Consider the following 18,171-nt stretch of genomic DNA (forward strand, 5'->3'; position numbering starts at 1 on the left):
ATGATTAATCGGCATTTTATGGGTACTGATAAAATCCGACCATCTCAGCGTCGAAATGGCGAACTTTTGATAAAAAATTTCGTTTTTTGCCAATAACTCCCAAACCGTTGGACTTACGGAAAAATCGCATAGGACCTTTCTTGTAGAGGACGACGAGATCTACAATTTCCATGTAAAAATTTTTCGCTAGTGTCAATAGTTAACGAGTAATTTGCAAAAAACTGTTTTCTCGTTTTTCGTCAATAACTCGTAAACTATTAATGCTAGCGACAAACTTTTATACAGAAATTGTAGATCTCGTCGTCCTCTACAAGAAAGGTCCTATGCGATTTTTCCGTAAGTCCAACGGTTTGGGAGTTATTGGCAAAAAACGAAATTTTTTATCAAAAGTTCGCCATTTCGACGCTGAGATGGTCGGATTTTATCAGTACCCATAAAATGCCGATTAATCATAGTTAACTCGTTAAATATTGAAGTTAGAAGAAGAACAACTTTTATTTGAAGCATTTTTCGAAATTTTGAGGAAAACAAAATTGTAAGTGTGTAGTTGTAATGAAAAGTAAACCTCGTTACAACCGCGAGAGGAACACTTATAGATTCAACAGAGTCGGTTGGGTTAATGACAGTTGATATCAAATGTGTAAGGCGCCGGGTTTCACGTGCCGTTCGACTAACAAAAGGCGTAATAGAGCAATTGCACAATTTACGCTGCCTTTTGCTACAATCATTGAAAGCCAGTTCTAACCGCCTATCATAGACCAGCTTGTAATACAAATCTAGAGTGATTACCTGAAATCAATGTTTCAAAACAGGAATTGTTTTAAAAAGACTTAACAAGCACTTTAGAAGAATGTCAGTGAACATTCGTTTATAATTGGATCTTGATGCGTGCAAGTGGTTATTCTGTTAAAAATCTCGCGTGACAATAGATCGTGTCACGCCTCGTCGAAGTAAAAACCAGTGAACGAGACTGCTACAAACTAACTGCGACCGGGCAAGTTCAATATACAGCTAAAAGAAACGATCCCAGACTAACTCGGTATTCAACATGTACAAAAATTACATTTTTATTCTAATTTCATTGTTAACCCTTTTGTTAAATCCGTTTTCCCAATGAACGTAGAAAACTTCTATGACGATCCATTGTTTTCCTCTGCCGTTTTTCTATATACGAGCATGAAAATGCTCGACGAAACGAAAATAGAGAAGCTTATGAAATTCGAATTAAACCATCGGGCGACTCTCTTTAGAAAGTCGGATTTATCAAAGCGGATAAGAAACCCCTCGTTAATGCTTTCGCGTGATAAAATAGACGAAAATTGGACTCGGACTGTCATAGATTATAATTATACGTTTCATCTTCATAAACAACACGGTAAATAGCTTTTATGTTGGCTGCGAGGGTTCGAGAAAAAATACTCGATTTTCCTTCATTGAAATATCCTTTCAACGAGAATCCAACGAGAGGCTCTCAATTGTATTTCATTTATCCGTTGAGCTCCGTGGGAGGGAACGAGTATTGGAAGTTTAGTCTGGGAAGTTTAAATAAAAGGGGGACGGAGATCGTCGGCGGTCGGCGTAGGTGCAAGCCAGGTAATTGCGGGCGACATGCATTAACCAGTGCGAGCGATGTTGCGTTTCTTTGGCACGCGGTTTCGCGAGTCAATAAAGCCACGACCTATTGATCCGAGGGGGTTCCTCTCTCACTCGGACTATCCCTCTCTGCCTCTATCTCGATGTCGAAGGCGAGTTGGCGCGTAGTACGCTAGGCCGAAGATAGACAGACACACCTTCGGCCAGGGGGGAACCACTAGAAACCTCTCGTCGGAAAGCTCGTAAAAGTTCTATCAACCCTCGATCTCGAGACTCCTCGTGGTACCTGGCCAGCCAGCTAGTGCGTCAGCTGCTGACAACGGACTCTGCGCCTCGTGCGCTAATTACTTCGTCGCACAGCAGCGGCCAGTTAAACTTCTTTAATTCTTACTTTCCGACTCACTTGTTCTCCCTAATTCCTTTCTTATATACGAAATCGAGTACCGTCGAACGATCCCAATACAAGTAAACTTTGCTTTTGGATTCGAAACTGGTCGGCGAATTAAAGAGACAAGTTTGGAAGATTCTTCTTAATGAAGACGTCGAATTTCCTCGAGTAAATCGAGGCTATCTCGCGAACACCGATTAAACGGTTCGAAAGATACACCCCGGGGCTCGCGAACTAATTTGCACGAGCTACTAAAATACCAGTCGGGAAGAAGTTTAACCGGGTGGTTACACAGATCGAAGTTTCGAGAGATCGATCAACATCATCCACGTATTTCGCTCTCGGCCACCGTCCCACGGCTCGCAGAATTCGCGTCATACCTCGCGGAATTAAATACACGTGCGGTGCGAATATCTGGGAAACGTCATGAACCGCGGTTTGTATTGACAATTGTCTCCCGTTGCTACGACGAACGTGCACGTGCACGTGTCTCGATATTAAAATACGTTTCCTAATTCTGTAATCAAATATTTACGAGCACCGCAATGCATCGCAAATCGCGTATGAAAAGCGTCAATCAACAGGCTACTCTGTTAATAATTAATGGCTCTGTGGCAAATATTTTTCGTAATTGCAAATACAAACGAAACCTTATGCTACTCTTCTTTTTTCGTTAATTTAATGCGACGCGTCGTACGATGTGCGCTGCGTACCTGCGTACGCCACTCGAAGTATCTGGGTCAGAGCTTGAGCGTTAATTGGCAGCAGACTAATTCTCTTACAATTAGTTCGTTGACGGCATCAAAGAGTGTCTCGCGTACAATCGTATCGACGCGTCCAATTCCGTTATTGCGCTGTAGATGGTTTCTACAATTAACACTATAGGATCCGTCGAGCAACGTTTAGCGTACATAATTTATGCCTTTATTTGATATGAGATTCGCGGATCAAATCAGAGATAACCCGGTTTGCAAATATTCCGTGAAAACTGTGCGACGCGTCGTCTTGGGAATTGCCCAAGCGTATTGCCGGTGATTATTCCGTCCCATGCAGTTGCATCTGCTCGTTGAAATAGCAGCGGCGAACCACGCAACACAATTTCGCAGTTTTGTCGCGTGAACGCGTTTCTATAGTCCAGCGACGCTTTAAACTCGCCCGTGTCCTTAGTCGGGAATTGAGAAACTTTCGCAATCAAATAAAACAACGCGCCCGTGTAGTACAGCCCGCTTGACGTTCTATGGAAATTTATCAAGTCGTATATCGATACTCGTGAAATTTTCATGCTGTTTTCCGATGTGTACAGCCGTTCGTTTCGCGGTAAGCTACGAGCCTGGTTTAATCCACTTCGCGGCCAATTGACAGGGTAAGGAAATCCGATAATTCCCGATTAGAGGAGTGAGATGAATTTTCGAAACGCTGCGCGTGCCTGGGAACCGTGTCGGCTTCCCGCGATCAGGAAATATGCCCCGATATTATTTCCTCGACGAGCACGTCGTTCCTTTCCCAGAAATCGACGGCGAACAAATTTCCAGTTGCCATTTCGGAATACTCGTAATACGATCATCAGAATGTATGATATATTACGTATAACGCGAAGTTAAGAGGATGGCAGAAAAATTGATATCCCGCGGGATCCTCTAGACGTCACGTCGTGCCTTTTCTCAATTGCATTAATCGGATCGTGTTCTCTTCGCTCGCATCTTCCGTGGCACAGTGGTACAAGACCCGGCACTCGAATTATCTAGGCCACCGGGTTGTAGAGCAACTGGCGGCAGCGTCGTCGAGCCTCTTACTTCGCTGACAACGCTGAAGCTCATCCCCCTTCTGTGTGTATAATAAAGGCCTGGACTATGACCACTTACAAGCGTCAGCCGAAAAATAAAAGCCTCCCTTGCACACAGACGTCTCGCTCATCTCGAACTCTTCTGCGTTGGCATTTTTTTTCCTCTGCCCCGGATCCAGGACGGACGGACGGGTGAACTCGTTTCGAAAGACGCTCGTTAATCGGTAAACTCCGAGTTCGCGGTTTGTCGCGAATTGCCACCGGTCGGTTTACCTTCCGCGAGGATCAACCGTTTTACATTATTGTCCACTTAAGTTTTAATGACTATTCCACGAGTAATAGTTAAGAGCGATAGTGGAAACGTTAGTTAGTGCTTATTCTTCGCACACGATGTGTCACGTTATTATTACAAAGAAAATATTGATCTTAATATCAATGGACATTTACGTCTATACGTTTAACTTCCACTGATGATCGTCAATCGTGATACACGGACAAATGAAGTAACCGTCGCGCGAGTGCGAGACCGTAGCCTGGGGAGCTATCGTCTGTACGACTTGGATTATACCGTTGCAGAACTTTCATCAATTGAATATAGGTAACCCATCTTCGGTCGTCGTGCATTTATCCGTTCTCAATTTAACTTTGCCGCAGTATCAAGAGGCTGTTACGAACTGCCGCGACAACTCGAGAAACTAACGAGTGAGAGACACTGAAATTTTGCTCGACGGAAACGCTGTCCTGATACTGCGTCGTTGATTATAATACGTAGCGTGCGTCGTGCGAGGCCCTACGTTTCGGAACGATACGTTTGTGTAAGAATATTATGGCGATCCAATAAAAAAAGAGTCGAGCCGAATACTTGTAATACAGCCGCGGTTACGTAAATACCGAGTGAAATACGTAATTGTCATTTGTAGCCTAATCACGGACCGGGTACCACCATTAAGGGACCGTCTAAATTGTGAAACCGGTCACGATTAAAAATCTTGACGATCGTAACGAAACATATTGATTCTTGATTTCTATTATAGTTAGATTATAATTTAGATGAAGCTTGAATGATTTTATTCCGTTTCGACACTGAGGAGAAATGATTTTCGCTGTTTGGAGTAGTTTTCAGTTAGTGAAATCGCGCGACGACTTCCGGAGTGCTCGCGCGATCTGGTTGAAAACTTACAAAAACTCACACCTACTTTGTAGGGATTCATCGGGATGGCTTACCTGGTACGCGTTCTATGATCCCTTTAACATTGAGCGTTGACCCACTATCCCAGAAGGACGTTCATGTCTGTTGGCCTCGGGGTCTCATCCTCGTCATTTTTTAATACGCGCATATTCCTCTGAAAACGACGCGAGGCGTTCGTGGAATTAGAAAGAAATGAGAATCGACTCTGACAAACCATGCCGGTTAATAAATGAATATTTCCAAAGTAGCCTTCGTTCTCAGGGCTACCCCTTTCCAAGGCCGGGGAACTTAGCGAGCCTGCCAGGAATAATAATGCCGCGGTGTGGTAATCTCGTTGATACCGGCATGACGATTCCCTCGGATACAATGGCGCGGCAATGCCCAAGGTACCGGCATTGTTCAGTGATAACAGAGGTTCGCGATAATGCTTGACAAAAAGTCGCAGCGGGTCTTGAATTTTTCGTAAAAAGAAACTCGCGCTGTTTGCGTAAAGAGATTAACGTTTCGCGATATTTCGTTCCTCGCCTCTTTCCCAGAGCTGTTAGTTCTGTTATCTCCTCGTCTGGTCACGCACAGTCTGGTGGAATCGTCGAAACTGCTTTTTCTAAGCACACGATCAGGTAAAATGGTAAGGAATTAGCACGAGGCGATTGGTCGAATTGATGTTTAACGACAGCTGTTTTATCACTCATCACGATAATAATTGAAGGGAGGGGGTAAAAGGTTGAACTCTCCATATGCTCGATTATTGATCGTGACTCGCTTTCCCCGGTTATGAAAAAGAGGAATTCGTCGACCACGCTCGAGTGCACCCATACTGGTTATTGCGAATAATCTTTTGTGACCGACGTTTTCAATCGAAGGTAGACAAATACGAAAATCAAATGAAACGAAATTGTCGTTTAATCGATCTGGGATGTATATAATAAATAGACGATTAGAAAAGAGCAGGATTAAAAAGGTCGGTGAGAAAAACCGATTCCAGTCTATTGCTAACCGAGGAATTGAAAAGCAGAGGAAAAACTTTTAATAGTGGGCCGCACCCTCCTCTTCTCGTCTGCTCCCGTCATTATTGTCATCGTTCCCATTCTTTTTTGACGGGGATTTTTAATCAAGGGAAAAGAGATTAAAGGTTGTTCAAAGTTCGAATGTCAGAGTTCCATGGCATCGATAATACTCGATCATTAGTCTACGATTATTATTAAACGAGCAATTATTATAATTTAATTGTCTTTTTGCGGAACTCTCTTGTCACGAAACGCGAATAGAAGGCGCGACGTAAATCGTTCCATCCAGGCGAGTAATGAGTTTAATTAAGGAGGCTTTCCTCGTATGCGCTCTCGAGCGATTCATTTAATTCGGAACGCCAAGAATTAAATGGACCGCCGCTGGTTCTCTCCCTTTCGTCTCCCCCGTGTAAACTTGACCTTTTTCGTTTCGCTTGTTTCAGCAAAACACCAGAGTTTAAAGAAAACGCCTCCTACGTCCTACTAAGTAGTGTAGACGAAAACTAATTCCGGACGTTCGCGAACGGCGCGGTGAAAGGAAACGCGAATCGATCCTTCAACCTTATCCACCTACACCACTCGTTGCACCCGTTTCGTGTACCCGTGGCAATAAAATCGCACGCTTCCTTTGGCGAAACTTCGTGCAAACTTCGCGAGACGGTATTTCTTCTCCGGATCGTTATTGTGTAAACGGAATATCGTCTCGGGGTAAAGTTTACTTAGAAAGGATGAGTTCAACGTCTTCGAGCTATTACAAATTTGTACATCTGAAACGCTTTGAGCCTCGCCGTGACTACTGAGACGGAAGTATCATTAATCTGCAGTGTAATCGAGTTGATCCGATGCTAATTGCGACAGCTGCAGCTCGCGTAATCTAATGAAAATAAACATTCTCATTGTTCTGAATTTAATTTGCGATAAAAGATCTCGCAATTCTGTTCCGTTGATCGACGTTGGGGGTAATTGTGGTGCATCGAACTTGAGAAGACCGCGTGCCCGTGAGCAAAAGGAATGAATTTCGGGGTTTAAGGAGCAGCCGGAAAATTCACTGGCTAGACGCCAGGGATCCCCTGCATGGTTCGCCAGTTTAACAAACTACCACCCGTCTGTGGCCACCCTCGTCTCCTCCTTGCTCGTCTTCGCGAATCCATACTCTTGCGAAACGTTCCTCCGGGCATGTTAAAAGGTAGTCGTTCGGGGAAGAAAGTCGCGATACAGATCAACTTTTAGTTTCACGTAAACCGTTCTTGTCTCCTGGCTGGTTTTTCGGTTCAACCTTCCTTCTCTACGAAACTGAGGGGAAGATCGTTTAATGTGAGAATCTGATCCACTCGTAGATTAAGCTCGATGACCTTAAGCGCGTTTAAATTGCAAGATTAACCGGCAGTAGCGATTAGCGGTAAAGATTTAACCTTGCTCCATTCCTGAAGGTACGTTAATTCTCTCGCGCTCGTTGCAGTACACATGCGGTACAGTAACGATTTTTTTTTATTAGCATTTGGAATCTCATGCGAGATGGAAATATACAAACAAAATGAAACAATACACTTTCTGTTCCATCATCTTAACATAATCGTTTGAATTTTTAAATTGCACATTTTGAGAAAGGAAAAATACATCGACAAGCCTTAATGTTTGGAAAACATTGTATAGATATATGGTATACAAAAACCAATCCTTTATTTAACACTTCCTCAGGAAGTTTATATAAAAGATATCTTAACTTATAAAGGAAGTTTACTCCTATGGAATCATGCTTCGGAGAAAGTATTGAATAGACATAAACACATCTCCATGCCGTATTCTAAATAAGCGATAACGGCTATGGGAGATGGACCTCTTGAGCATGAGGAATAGGGGCTGTTCCGTTCAGTGTGAATTCGACAGCTTAAGAGTGAACATATTAAACCTTATAACATTCTTTGCACTAAAGTTACTATACCTATTTCCCATTAAAACCAACACATTGCATCACAAAATGGGAGATAAAGTTCAAATATCTGTAACTGTTTAATAAAAAAAGAACGCTGAGAATTATATAAATGACTGAGTTGGGTAGCACAGCCATGATTTCAGTTATCTTCCAAATCAAATATTCAAACTTCGGCGTGTCGAAGTGAAAAAAAAAGTCATGAATTCAGGTTGTTCGAAACGGCGTATTAGAATTTGAATGAAACGTGCAGTTGTCGACTGACGAAGAATCAGTCAGTGAAAATACGCAGGCCTTCGACTCTGTACTTGCATACATTCGCGGACGTCATCGTCCCGAACTTAGAGCTTTATCGTACGACAAATGCTGCAGCCACGTGAATAAACTTGAGTCACTGGTAAATATGTACGGATGTAGATCCGATGTAGCCGTCTATGCGGTATCAGCTCGGTAGAAGCTGTAATCCGATTACGCCGCAGTTTATACGAACGACACTTGTACCGTTGTAAGTTTGCCTGTCTACTCCTCTCGTTGCCTCGGTTCAGAAGCTGTTTAAAACTTGACGTACAGTTTAACACCAACAGGAGTGACATTGGAAATTTCATCGTTTGCACAGTTCATTGTGTTTCTACGGACATAATTAAGTGCTTTAATGTGTATTTCCTAGTACGGTTGAAACGTTTCTGCCGGTTACAGCGAATTAGCGATGTAAAGCGAAGGTAATCGGTTGCACGCGTTGCCCTCGGTTTCGAGAACGTGCGCAGGCTCATCTCGCTCGCACGTATGCGTACCTACGCTCGCGTTCTTTCGGACAAGGCCGCATTTGCGTTTCAGATCTTTGCATAAGCTACGCGTGTGTTTACGCGCATTCTTTACATTTCCACTTCGCGCCCACATCTGGCGCCGACGTTGCAAACGTCATAAGGTCATCAAATCAAATTGCAGAGGAGAAAAAGATGTGGCTCGCAGTTGTATGTATGTATTATAGTTTCGAAATACGAAGTACGTAGGTTCGCGATTAGTTTTTCATTTCAGAATCACAGTTCGTTTCATCCCCTGCGCGTTCGCTTCCGCGCATCATCCCCCTCCGTTGGGTATCGCTCTCACGAGTCATCCACGTTCGGCTACCTGTTGCCCCTTTTTTTCATTCCGACCCTTCGATAACGTTTATGCGTGCACACGTCGAACGACACGGCAGTCTCTCTCGGCGAGTACCAACACCGGAACGCACGCATTCACGAACACGCCTCTTTCAATTGGGGTCCCGTTCATATTCGCACACCCACCGCGTTTATACGTGATGCTGCACTTAAATCGAGATTAAAAGCTGCAAACTTCTACGAGAAGCCGCGCAGCATTCCGGAACGGTTTTTCGCGAGCGATGGTCGATCCAACAGGTGGAACCCATCGTCTACAGGCACAGGCGTTTTTATGATGTATTTCAATGAACGTGTCAATTATTGTACTGTTTCAGTGAGTCTGGGGCAAAGCGGAGGTTGAGGTCGGAAACAGTAACGCGGTTAACAGGTGGACAAGACTTGGAGCTCGCGAGATATCACCACGCGTCACGCAGGAGTGGTGGGTCTATGGGGGGCACCGCCCCAGCGGCCCCCCGGCTCCAGTCCAAACGGAAACTGCCGGAACGGTGCCATCCTGGCAAGGTCCAAGACCGTCCCGCTTCCGGTACCACCGTCAAAACGGATGAAGAGCCCCTCCAACATCATGAGGCAGTCTAGCCTCACGAAGCTCGGTTCCATGATCAATACCGCCGTGAACAAGAGAGTCGGTGAGTTCTATTTTCCCTTTTTCACATTCTCGTTTTTTTTCGTCTCGTCCCTTTCTTCCCTTCCGGCAGGCTTTATTAGTCCCGTTCCCCGGCGCGTCTCCAAATCCCTGCCAAGAAACAGTAATTTTTCCTCGAGCAAATCGACCGACGGGAGGAACTTGGCTATGAGGATTTTTGCAGCGCACGACTCTTTCTCTTTTAAAATTCGTTTAGTATCCTCATAGTAGAACGTGATATCGTTTTGTAATGGTACGTTCGGTATATCTTTATAAAAACGGTGACACACGAGTCGTATGTTTCTATCTGTTTTTAATGTATTCTGACTAGAAAATCTAGGCATCGTAAAAGCGTAATCGTGTAACAAATGTCTTTGACAGCGTGAACGTTACTCGGGCTCGATCGTTTCTCGCACACACACACAGACAATTCGACCGATTCGAGCATCGTTTACATTTAGCGGTCAGTTGGTAAATTCGATGTCACCTGATAATAACAGTATGTCGTCGTCACGGTCGTGAACGGCGTTTTCGTCAAGAGGGGAAATAGTTAGCTAGGATGAATCCCCGAGCTCGTATCAGGAACAGGAGAGTCGGCGTCTGTTTGCGAAGGAAATCAGAAACGAGTGAGAGCAGCGACGACAGTGATGTCGATGTTTGTGAGTAGAAAAACGTTGTAACAACTGCAATGTTTGAAATTGTACCGATTCGTCGCAACGGTCCGAGGAAGAGTTTTAAGGACGCTGTACTCGTGGATTTGATCGATTCCCCGTGGACGTGAATTTAAAGGCGAGCTCGCAGTAAATCTTTCACGCTTTGCGAAAGTAATGTGCCTCGTATTGGAAAATTTCTCTTCGAACACTCGTGACGTTTACTCTTTTTTTTTTTTACTTTTTCGAAAAACGCTCACGCTTAACTGATGGCAAATATCGTGCCCGGGCAAACGTTGTATCAGCACTACACGCTTGCTAGAACAAACTCATTAACATCCACCCTCTAACACGTTCGACAACGAGAGTTTCGTGTGTCGTACTTAGCCGATGCACTCTCGTACCAGTGCGAGACATGCAGTTTCATTCGCGAACCTTCGTACCGCAGAAAGCAACGTTTGTCCCCGGTCATTTGTTTACCCGGCGCGTCTCCAAATCCCTGCCAAGAAACAGTAATTTTTCCTCGAGCAAATCGACCGACGGGAGGAACTTGGCTATGAGGATTTTTGCAGCGCACGACTCTTTCTCTTTTAAAATTCGTTTAGTATCCTCATAGTAGAACGTGATATCGTTTTGTAATGGTACGTTCGGTATATCTTTATAAAAACGGTGACACACGAGTCGTATGTTTCTATCTGTTTTTAATGTATTCTGACTAGAAAATCTAGGCATCGTAAAAGCGTAATCGTGTAACAAATGTCTTTGACAGCGTGAACGTTACTCGGGCTCGATCGTTTCTCGCACACACACACAGACAATTCGACCGATTCGAGCATCGTTTACATTTAGCGGTCAGTTGGTAAATTCGATGTCACCTGATAATAACAGTATGTCGTCGTCACGGTCGTGAACGGCGTTTTCGTCAAGAGGGGAAATAGTTAGCTAGGATGAATCCCCGAGCTCGTATCAGGAACAGGAGAGTCGGCGTCTGTTTGCGAAGGAAATCAGAAACGAGTGAGAGCAGCGACGACAGTGATGTCGATGTTTGTGAGTAGAAAAACGTTGTAACAACTGCAATGTTTGAAATTGTACCGATTCGTCGCAACGGTCCGAGGAAGAGTTTTAAGGACGCTGTACTCGTGGATTTGATCGATTCCCCGTGGACGTGAATTTAAAGGCGAGCTCGCAGTAAATCTTTCACGCTTTGCGAAAGTAATGTGCCTCGTATTGGAAAATTTCTCTTCGAACACTCGTGACGTTTACTCTTTTTTTTTTTTACTTTTTCGAAAAACGCTCACGCTTAACTGATGGCAAATATCGTGCCCGGGCAAACGTTGTATCAGCACTACACGCTTGCTAGAACAAACTCATTAACATCCACCCTCTAACACGTTCGACAACGAGAGTTTCGTGTGTCGTACTTAGCCGATGCACTCTCGTACCAGTGCGAGACATGCAGTTTCATTCGCGAACCTTCGTACCGCAGAAAGCAACGTTTGTCCCCGGTCATTTGTTTAATCTGTTGGAGAGTCCGGTAACTGTTCGGGTCGATGGATAACGTGAAAATCGATCGTTTATTGACACAACCGATAGGAGGACGGCTCTTAAGCGTACGTTACGCTCACGACCGTTAATCGCGATTGAATCTTTTGAAATAGAATAAAAAGTGCCGTGGAGGACGGACATGAATTTCAAACGCGCGTACTCGCCTCGTGATTTGAATTTAAATTCGAAGCTTTGAAGTACCGGTTCGGAACTACGCCCAAAGTTTTCTCTTGGGCAACAGTACCTAAACATCGATCGTTGTAACGCGACATCGAATTACTTTAGTGAACCTCGCAAAAAGTTGGCGGTTTCAAAGTTTTCATCTTGGAACTGTTCTATCTTTACTAAACATGGATTGGTCGATGGCAGACACTCGCTCTGCCAAGAATTTCGCATACTTCTCCAGAAACGTGCCTATGTTCTCTTCTTTGGAAGAATTACACGAGAAGCTTTGGGACCTTACAGGTAATTCGTTCTCGGCTTGACAGTTTCAGTTCGACGTGAGGAATCGTGCATCCTATTTGAAAAATCGCAATATTCTTAGGATCGAACAAGTTCACGAATACCGGTTTAAAATTTTTGGCGGCAAAGGTGGCGCTGTGGATCGGTCGGTTTCGGTGATTTCCGTAGAATCTCGCGTGCAGTCGTTTTTCGCAATGCAAGATGGCGATTACCGTGGAAGTAACGAAACCTGGCCGTGGTGTGACGTCACGCCATAGTAGTGTTGTGCGGTTATGCGTTCGTGAATTCCGCCATTGAAACTCGGTGATCGCGTACATGATCAGGCGGCAGGCTAGATGGACGAATATGTGACAGGATAATAGGTTGCGCGGAGTGTGGTGAATAATCGCGAAGGTTTCCTATATTCTGGTCGCCGGCGTGGCGCGCCGCGCGCGTGTATCTCTGGTGGTCCTGAATAGGCGGTATTGGACCTCCTCGCACCGGGAGTATAAGCTCGCGTGCGAAATCTCTCTGGTTGCGTAGTGTCTCGTATGCGAGATGGCCGGTAAGTAAGCGTCGTGCGCGTTTGATACACCGTGTCGATGGACGATTACCCCTGCCGCACGTCGCTAACCGTACGAACAGTGCGTCGCTTCTGCTGGTCGCCTCGCCGCGCCGCGGCAACCTGAACCTTGACCCAGATACTATCACGGGTTCACGGGTATATCCGCAGCGCTCGCAGTGCACGCAACGTTCTTCTTCGCCGATTCCGCATCCTCGAATATAATCACCCGTACCCACTCTCTGGATACTTGGTACGCGCGGGGGCCAAATACGCCCGTCGCCGGCGACGGCAGCGGCGGCGGCGGTGGCGACGGCCTAGAAGCACGATGGATTGCTCCGAAACTTCAAGTAGGATCGCTTTTACCTTCACTCCCCAACGTTATCTCGTTTATCCCTTCTATTTTCTGTCGTCGCCCGTTCCCTTCGAGTCCACCTGCTCCTTTCCGTACCGCACACCTTGGTCTCCCGTTCCCTTCGGCTTCGGGTCCTTTATATCCTCAGCGTCTCGGCTACGTTTGTGTACTTTTATCACGCTTCACGCTCGGCTCCCGATATATTTTCTCTCCCCGTCGTTTCATCGAACCTTTATCGCCTGTTATGCTTATCGATTCGCACTAATTTTGTTGGTCTTTGTTCGATCGTGCGTATCTCGTGTGTACGAATCAATCGGCCGAATCGTGTGTGCCATCGTGGCCCGAAGTTTTACGCGTTTCCTTTTTTTCACTGTGCATCTACCTGTTTCATATTCAAGACGCGTGATGTAATTCGAACGACAAGCACTTATCGGCTCTTGATCTATTTTGTAACATGCCATTTTTACACGAGCGTATTACAAACTGAACGGTAAATAATGAAATGTGAGTGCGAGTAGTATTGAACTTTTCAATTGCTAACAATTAATCCCGTGTGCATCGCGCTCGTCTTTGTTTCGAACACGTTCTGTGATGTTTGATCGCTTCTATACTTTTGTTTTAGGCAATGGTGACATACAGTGGTGTTTCTCACAGGTGAAAGGAACGTTAGAGGACGATGTCACTGAAGGTAATTCACAGCGCTGTCGTAAATTATAGTCATTAAAATAAAGTATTTTATTTCGTAAACGTAATTGTTTACACTATCGTAAATTTAATTTTAGCTGACATAATCTCATGTGTTGAGTTCAACCACGATGGCGATCTTCTTGCAACAGGAGATAAAGGTGGCCGGGTTGTTATTTTTCAAAGAGACCCAGTTGTAAGTTCACATATATTTTTATAGAAAATTTTCATGTGTCAGTCAAATTCTTGTATAGTCAATTATGTTTATCTTGACTTCAAATAAAAATGATATTTGCATACATTAGTATTGGATCGTTGCCAATTGTATGTGCACAATATGTTGCATTTCTCTATCTTTAGAAGACTTCTAAAGATAATCATTGAGTGCAATGCAACCAATAACATTATGAATGTTTCACGTAAGACTCTGTAATAATTGAGTAATGTCTTTCGTAGAGTAAAAACAGTATACCTCGGAGAGGTGAATACAATGTATACAGCACCTTCCAAAGTCACGAACCTGAATTCGATTACCTGAAATCACTAGAAATAGAAGAAAAAATTAACAAAATTAGGTGGTTGAAAAGAAAGAATCCAGCACATTTTCTACTTTCCACTAACGACAAAACGATTAAACTGTGGAAGGTCAGCGAGCGTGATAAAAGAGTAGAGGGCTATAATACAAAAGAAGAAAATGGTACGATTCGCGATCCTTCTTGTATCACTTCCTTAAGGGTGAGTATCGTACGATTTTTATCTCCATTTATAACGCGGACTAAACTCGTTTTACACCGTATCTATTCAGAGTAGCATTATGTTTCTTGCGACGATCTTATTTACAATAGAAATATGGTCACAGAGATCAAGTATGCACATAATATTGTCACAGTTTGCGGCCGACGTACGTTGAATGCCTACTTGTTAATCGATTTAGGTACCGACCATAAGGCCAATGGAGTTGATGGTGGAAGCATCTCCAAGAAGAATATTCGCCAATGCGCACACCTACCATATAAACAGTATAAGTGTCAACAGTGATCAGGAGACATACCTCAGTGCTGATGATCTTAGAATTAATCTTTGGCACCTTGAGATCACAGACCAGAGTTTTAGTATCCTTTGTTCCACCATTTATTCTACTACATGTTCTGTAGTTTTCATTGCAAAATTTTGTGCCACCGTAAAGCGTAGCATTTTCCTAACCATGGTATACAGATATAGTAGACATTAAGCCAACCAATATGGAGGAATTAACAGAAGTGATAACTGCCGCGGAATTTCACCCGGCAGAATGCAACGTCTTGGTATATAGTAGTAGCAAAGGAACGATTAGACTTTGTGACATGAGATCTGCTGCACTCTGCGACCAACATAGTAAGCTCTTTGAGGAACCAGAAGATCCGACAAATAGAAGTTTCTTCTCTGAAATAATTTCGAGTATAAGCGATGTAAAACTTAGTAATTCGGGAAGATACATGATCAGTAGAGACTACCTCAGTGTGAAAGTGTGGGACTTGCAAATGGAAACGAAACCCATCGAGTGTTACCCTGTACGTAATCACCGTCGCGAATCAATTGTGATACACTTGTGACAGAAAAATATTTATTGATTGTACTTGTTACAGGTACATGAATACTTAAGATCAAAGTTATGTTCATTGTATGAGAATGATTGTATCTTTGACAAATTCGAGTGTTGCTGGAGTGGTAATGATTCCGCTATTATGACTGGTTCATATAATAATTTCTTCAGAGTATTTGATCGCACGACTAAGCGTGATCTCACGTTGGAAGCAGCGCGTGACATTGCCAAACCAAGAACACTCCTAAAACCACGTAAAGTTAGTATACGCTTCTTAAATTTCCATAAATCGATCTATTACAATGACGACTGTTCACGGAGGAAAATACATTTTCTGCTCATAGGTTTGTACCGGTGGTAAACGCAAGAAAGATGAAATTAGCGTTGACTGTTTGGATTTCAATAAAAAGATATTACATACAGCTTGGCATCCATCTGAAAATGTGGTGGCTGTTGCTGCCACGAATAATCTCTTCCTATTTCAAGATAAACTCTAGCACATCTGTATGCAGGTATGTCTCAGAGGAAGGAGATAAGTGAGACGCGGAGGTATTATTCGAAGCGATAAAAAGTTTGTCTACTATATTTTTCAGATCATTCAACGATACATATTGACGTGAGCAAGGCACGTTCAACTGAAGGAGTACCAGTGGAACAAGGGGTGTCCGAACTACACTGACGAAAGTCGACTATTAAACGCGTCGATGGTTGACTGACCGAAACGTGGTGTACGTAGCGCCGTCCACACAGCTCACATATTCATACACACTATGTATACACAGAACATACAGAATTGCACGTAACACCTTGTCGCGCGAATATGTGTATATAAATGCATGCAAGCAAGAAACATACGCATAGCTCTCCAGACTAACGAGGTCCGCTAGTTAAAATGAAATGCACACCGAATCATTGCCAATAAAAAGATATGTGTACAGTCGAACCAAGCGACAGACTCGTGTTGGCGGTTATTATGTAACTATTTTAATAAAAGATAAGTAGATTCAGTTTGCCTGTACCATAGAAATTTTGATACCGTATAACAAGTGACTTTTTACATGTCGAATAATGCATCAATGTGAACAAAGTAACTCGTAGCATTAAGGTCATTGGACGTCTGCTTAATAAATTATTTATGAAATGAAATGCCTAAGAAGTGCAACATTGAAAGTAGCAATTATGTTCGTCAGTTAAGATCAGTTTATGATTTGTGTAATTTTATTCGGAGCTCAGCATTTTTCGTACGCCTTTCCCGGGTTTCATTAATCTATTCATATTTTTAAGTAGGCCTACATGATCATGGTTTTATTACATTTTTTTTTAAGCATTCGCCGATACGAGTCAGAATACGGAGACATACAACAAATCTTACATTCTATTAAAGACATTGAAAAAATTATATCGATGCATCGCGTATTTCGAACAACATGGGTGCAAAGCACCATCCGTCGATTACAGATTTCTAATAATAAAAAAAATGAGCTGGGTCGAGAAAAGTACATGGAAATTTTGGTAACAATAAGTGGAATACAGATGAAATGAAGGGGAGAGATTTTCTAATATTTCTTATCGATAACTTATTAACACTTATACACTTACACATATAAGCAGCGAAAAAAGTGCATTTGACGATGGTAAGCTGGGCTTGCAGAGTTTATGTAAATTAAACGCGTGCTGAATATAACGTATAATATATATTAGCGGAATATAACTTCAACATTCGCGAGATCAATAGGAACAAAATTTCGAACGCAACAACAATACGATTAATACGTACGCGCGGTTTATCATTTTACGATCAGAGTGCATAAAACGGAAAGTTTTTTTTTAATCAATGAAAAATAATAGCGAAAATTGTCTTACAGTGGACATATTGTCTTAAATCGGTGACTTAAATTGTACATGATCGAGAATTAAAATTGTAATAATTTTCACGTGTACAAATATGAATTCACAAGATATAGGCAGGCAAACGACATGAGGTTTCCTGACGAGACGAAAGCAATCATATAGTTTTATACATATGAAAAAAGAAGTATATGATCGCTGTAACGAAACGATTGTAGATTTACTCGATCACGTAAATCTTCCTTCATTTCAAAGTTGACTCCCCGAAAGATCTGCTGTATGGCCAAAAATAGACCCAAGTAACATAAAGAAGAAGAAAACTGCTATTTTAAATTATCTATATCGAATGGTTTCAATTAATTACATTCTTATTCAAACTCTATATAATATTTAAGTATTAAGTTTTAGGTATCTGGAATAATTGATTATAGGTATTTTATGCGTTGGATTTCAAAGTCCGATTTCATTTTTAAAAAGGATATAAAACGAAGAACAAACGGTATTATTACGTTTCCTGCGGGAGCTTTCATACATTTTGTTCGTATAGAAACGAAGCTTTTCATATACTACCGCTTAAGAAATTTAACCGCGTTATTTCTATACTTATGCAAAAAGCAATAACGACATAAAGAAACCGGCTTCTATAATTTACCGCAGCGTAACGCATGAAACGTAATAATTGTGTACCAAGCCAGGTTTTATTACTCATTATCTTTGTAACGCAACATTCAGATAATTGTGTACTCACGGATAAAGGAGGTGAAAAGACGCACGAATAAACTAAAAGAAATTACTAATCGATAAGCTGTAATTGTAAATTCGTTTTTAAAGT

The 18,171-nt window shown here is 42.8% G+C and overlaps 1 protein-coding gene across 7 annotated transcripts in view; it reads left to right on the forward strand.

Moving 5' to 3' along the window:
• The window catches only part of tws (protein phosphatase 2 regulatory subunit tws), a 28,644-nt gene extending 10,504 nt beyond the window's left edge, over nucleotides 1-18,140 (forward strand). Inside the window, exons 1-10 of one of the 7 annotated variants that reach the window (XM_026818404.1) lie at nucleotides 4,195-4,362; nucleotides 9,365-9,676; nucleotides 13,848-13,913; nucleotides 14,008-14,105; nucleotides 14,366-14,644; nucleotides 14,844-15,021; nucleotides 15,125-15,459; nucleotides 15,535-15,750; nucleotides 15,836-16,003; nucleotides 16,085-18,140. In XM_026818404.1, the coding sequence (XP_026674205.1) occupies nucleotides 9,592-9,676; nucleotides 13,848-13,913; nucleotides 14,008-14,105; nucleotides 14,366-14,644; nucleotides 14,844-15,021; nucleotides 15,125-15,459; nucleotides 15,535-15,750; nucleotides 15,836-15,988 (1,410 nt within the window). In that variant the 5' untranslated portion in view covers nucleotides 4,195-4,362; nucleotides 9,365-9,591 and the 3' untranslated portion in view covers nucleotides 15,989-16,003; nucleotides 16,085-18,140. The other 6 variants (XM_026818403.1, XM_018034011.2, XM_018034009.2 and 3 more) reach the window with 6 other exon arrangements.
• Nucleotides 18,141-18,171: the final 31 nt, after the last annotated feature.

This window comes from Ceratina calcarata, unplaced genomic scaffold (assembly GCF_001652005.2).
Source record: "Ceratina calcarata isolate Rehan_Ccalc_2016 unplaced genomic scaffold, ASM165200v1 scaffold78.2, whole genome shotgun sequence".
Taxonomy (NCBI): Eukaryota; Metazoa; Arthropoda; class Insecta; order Hymenoptera; family Apidae; genus Ceratina; species Ceratina calcarata.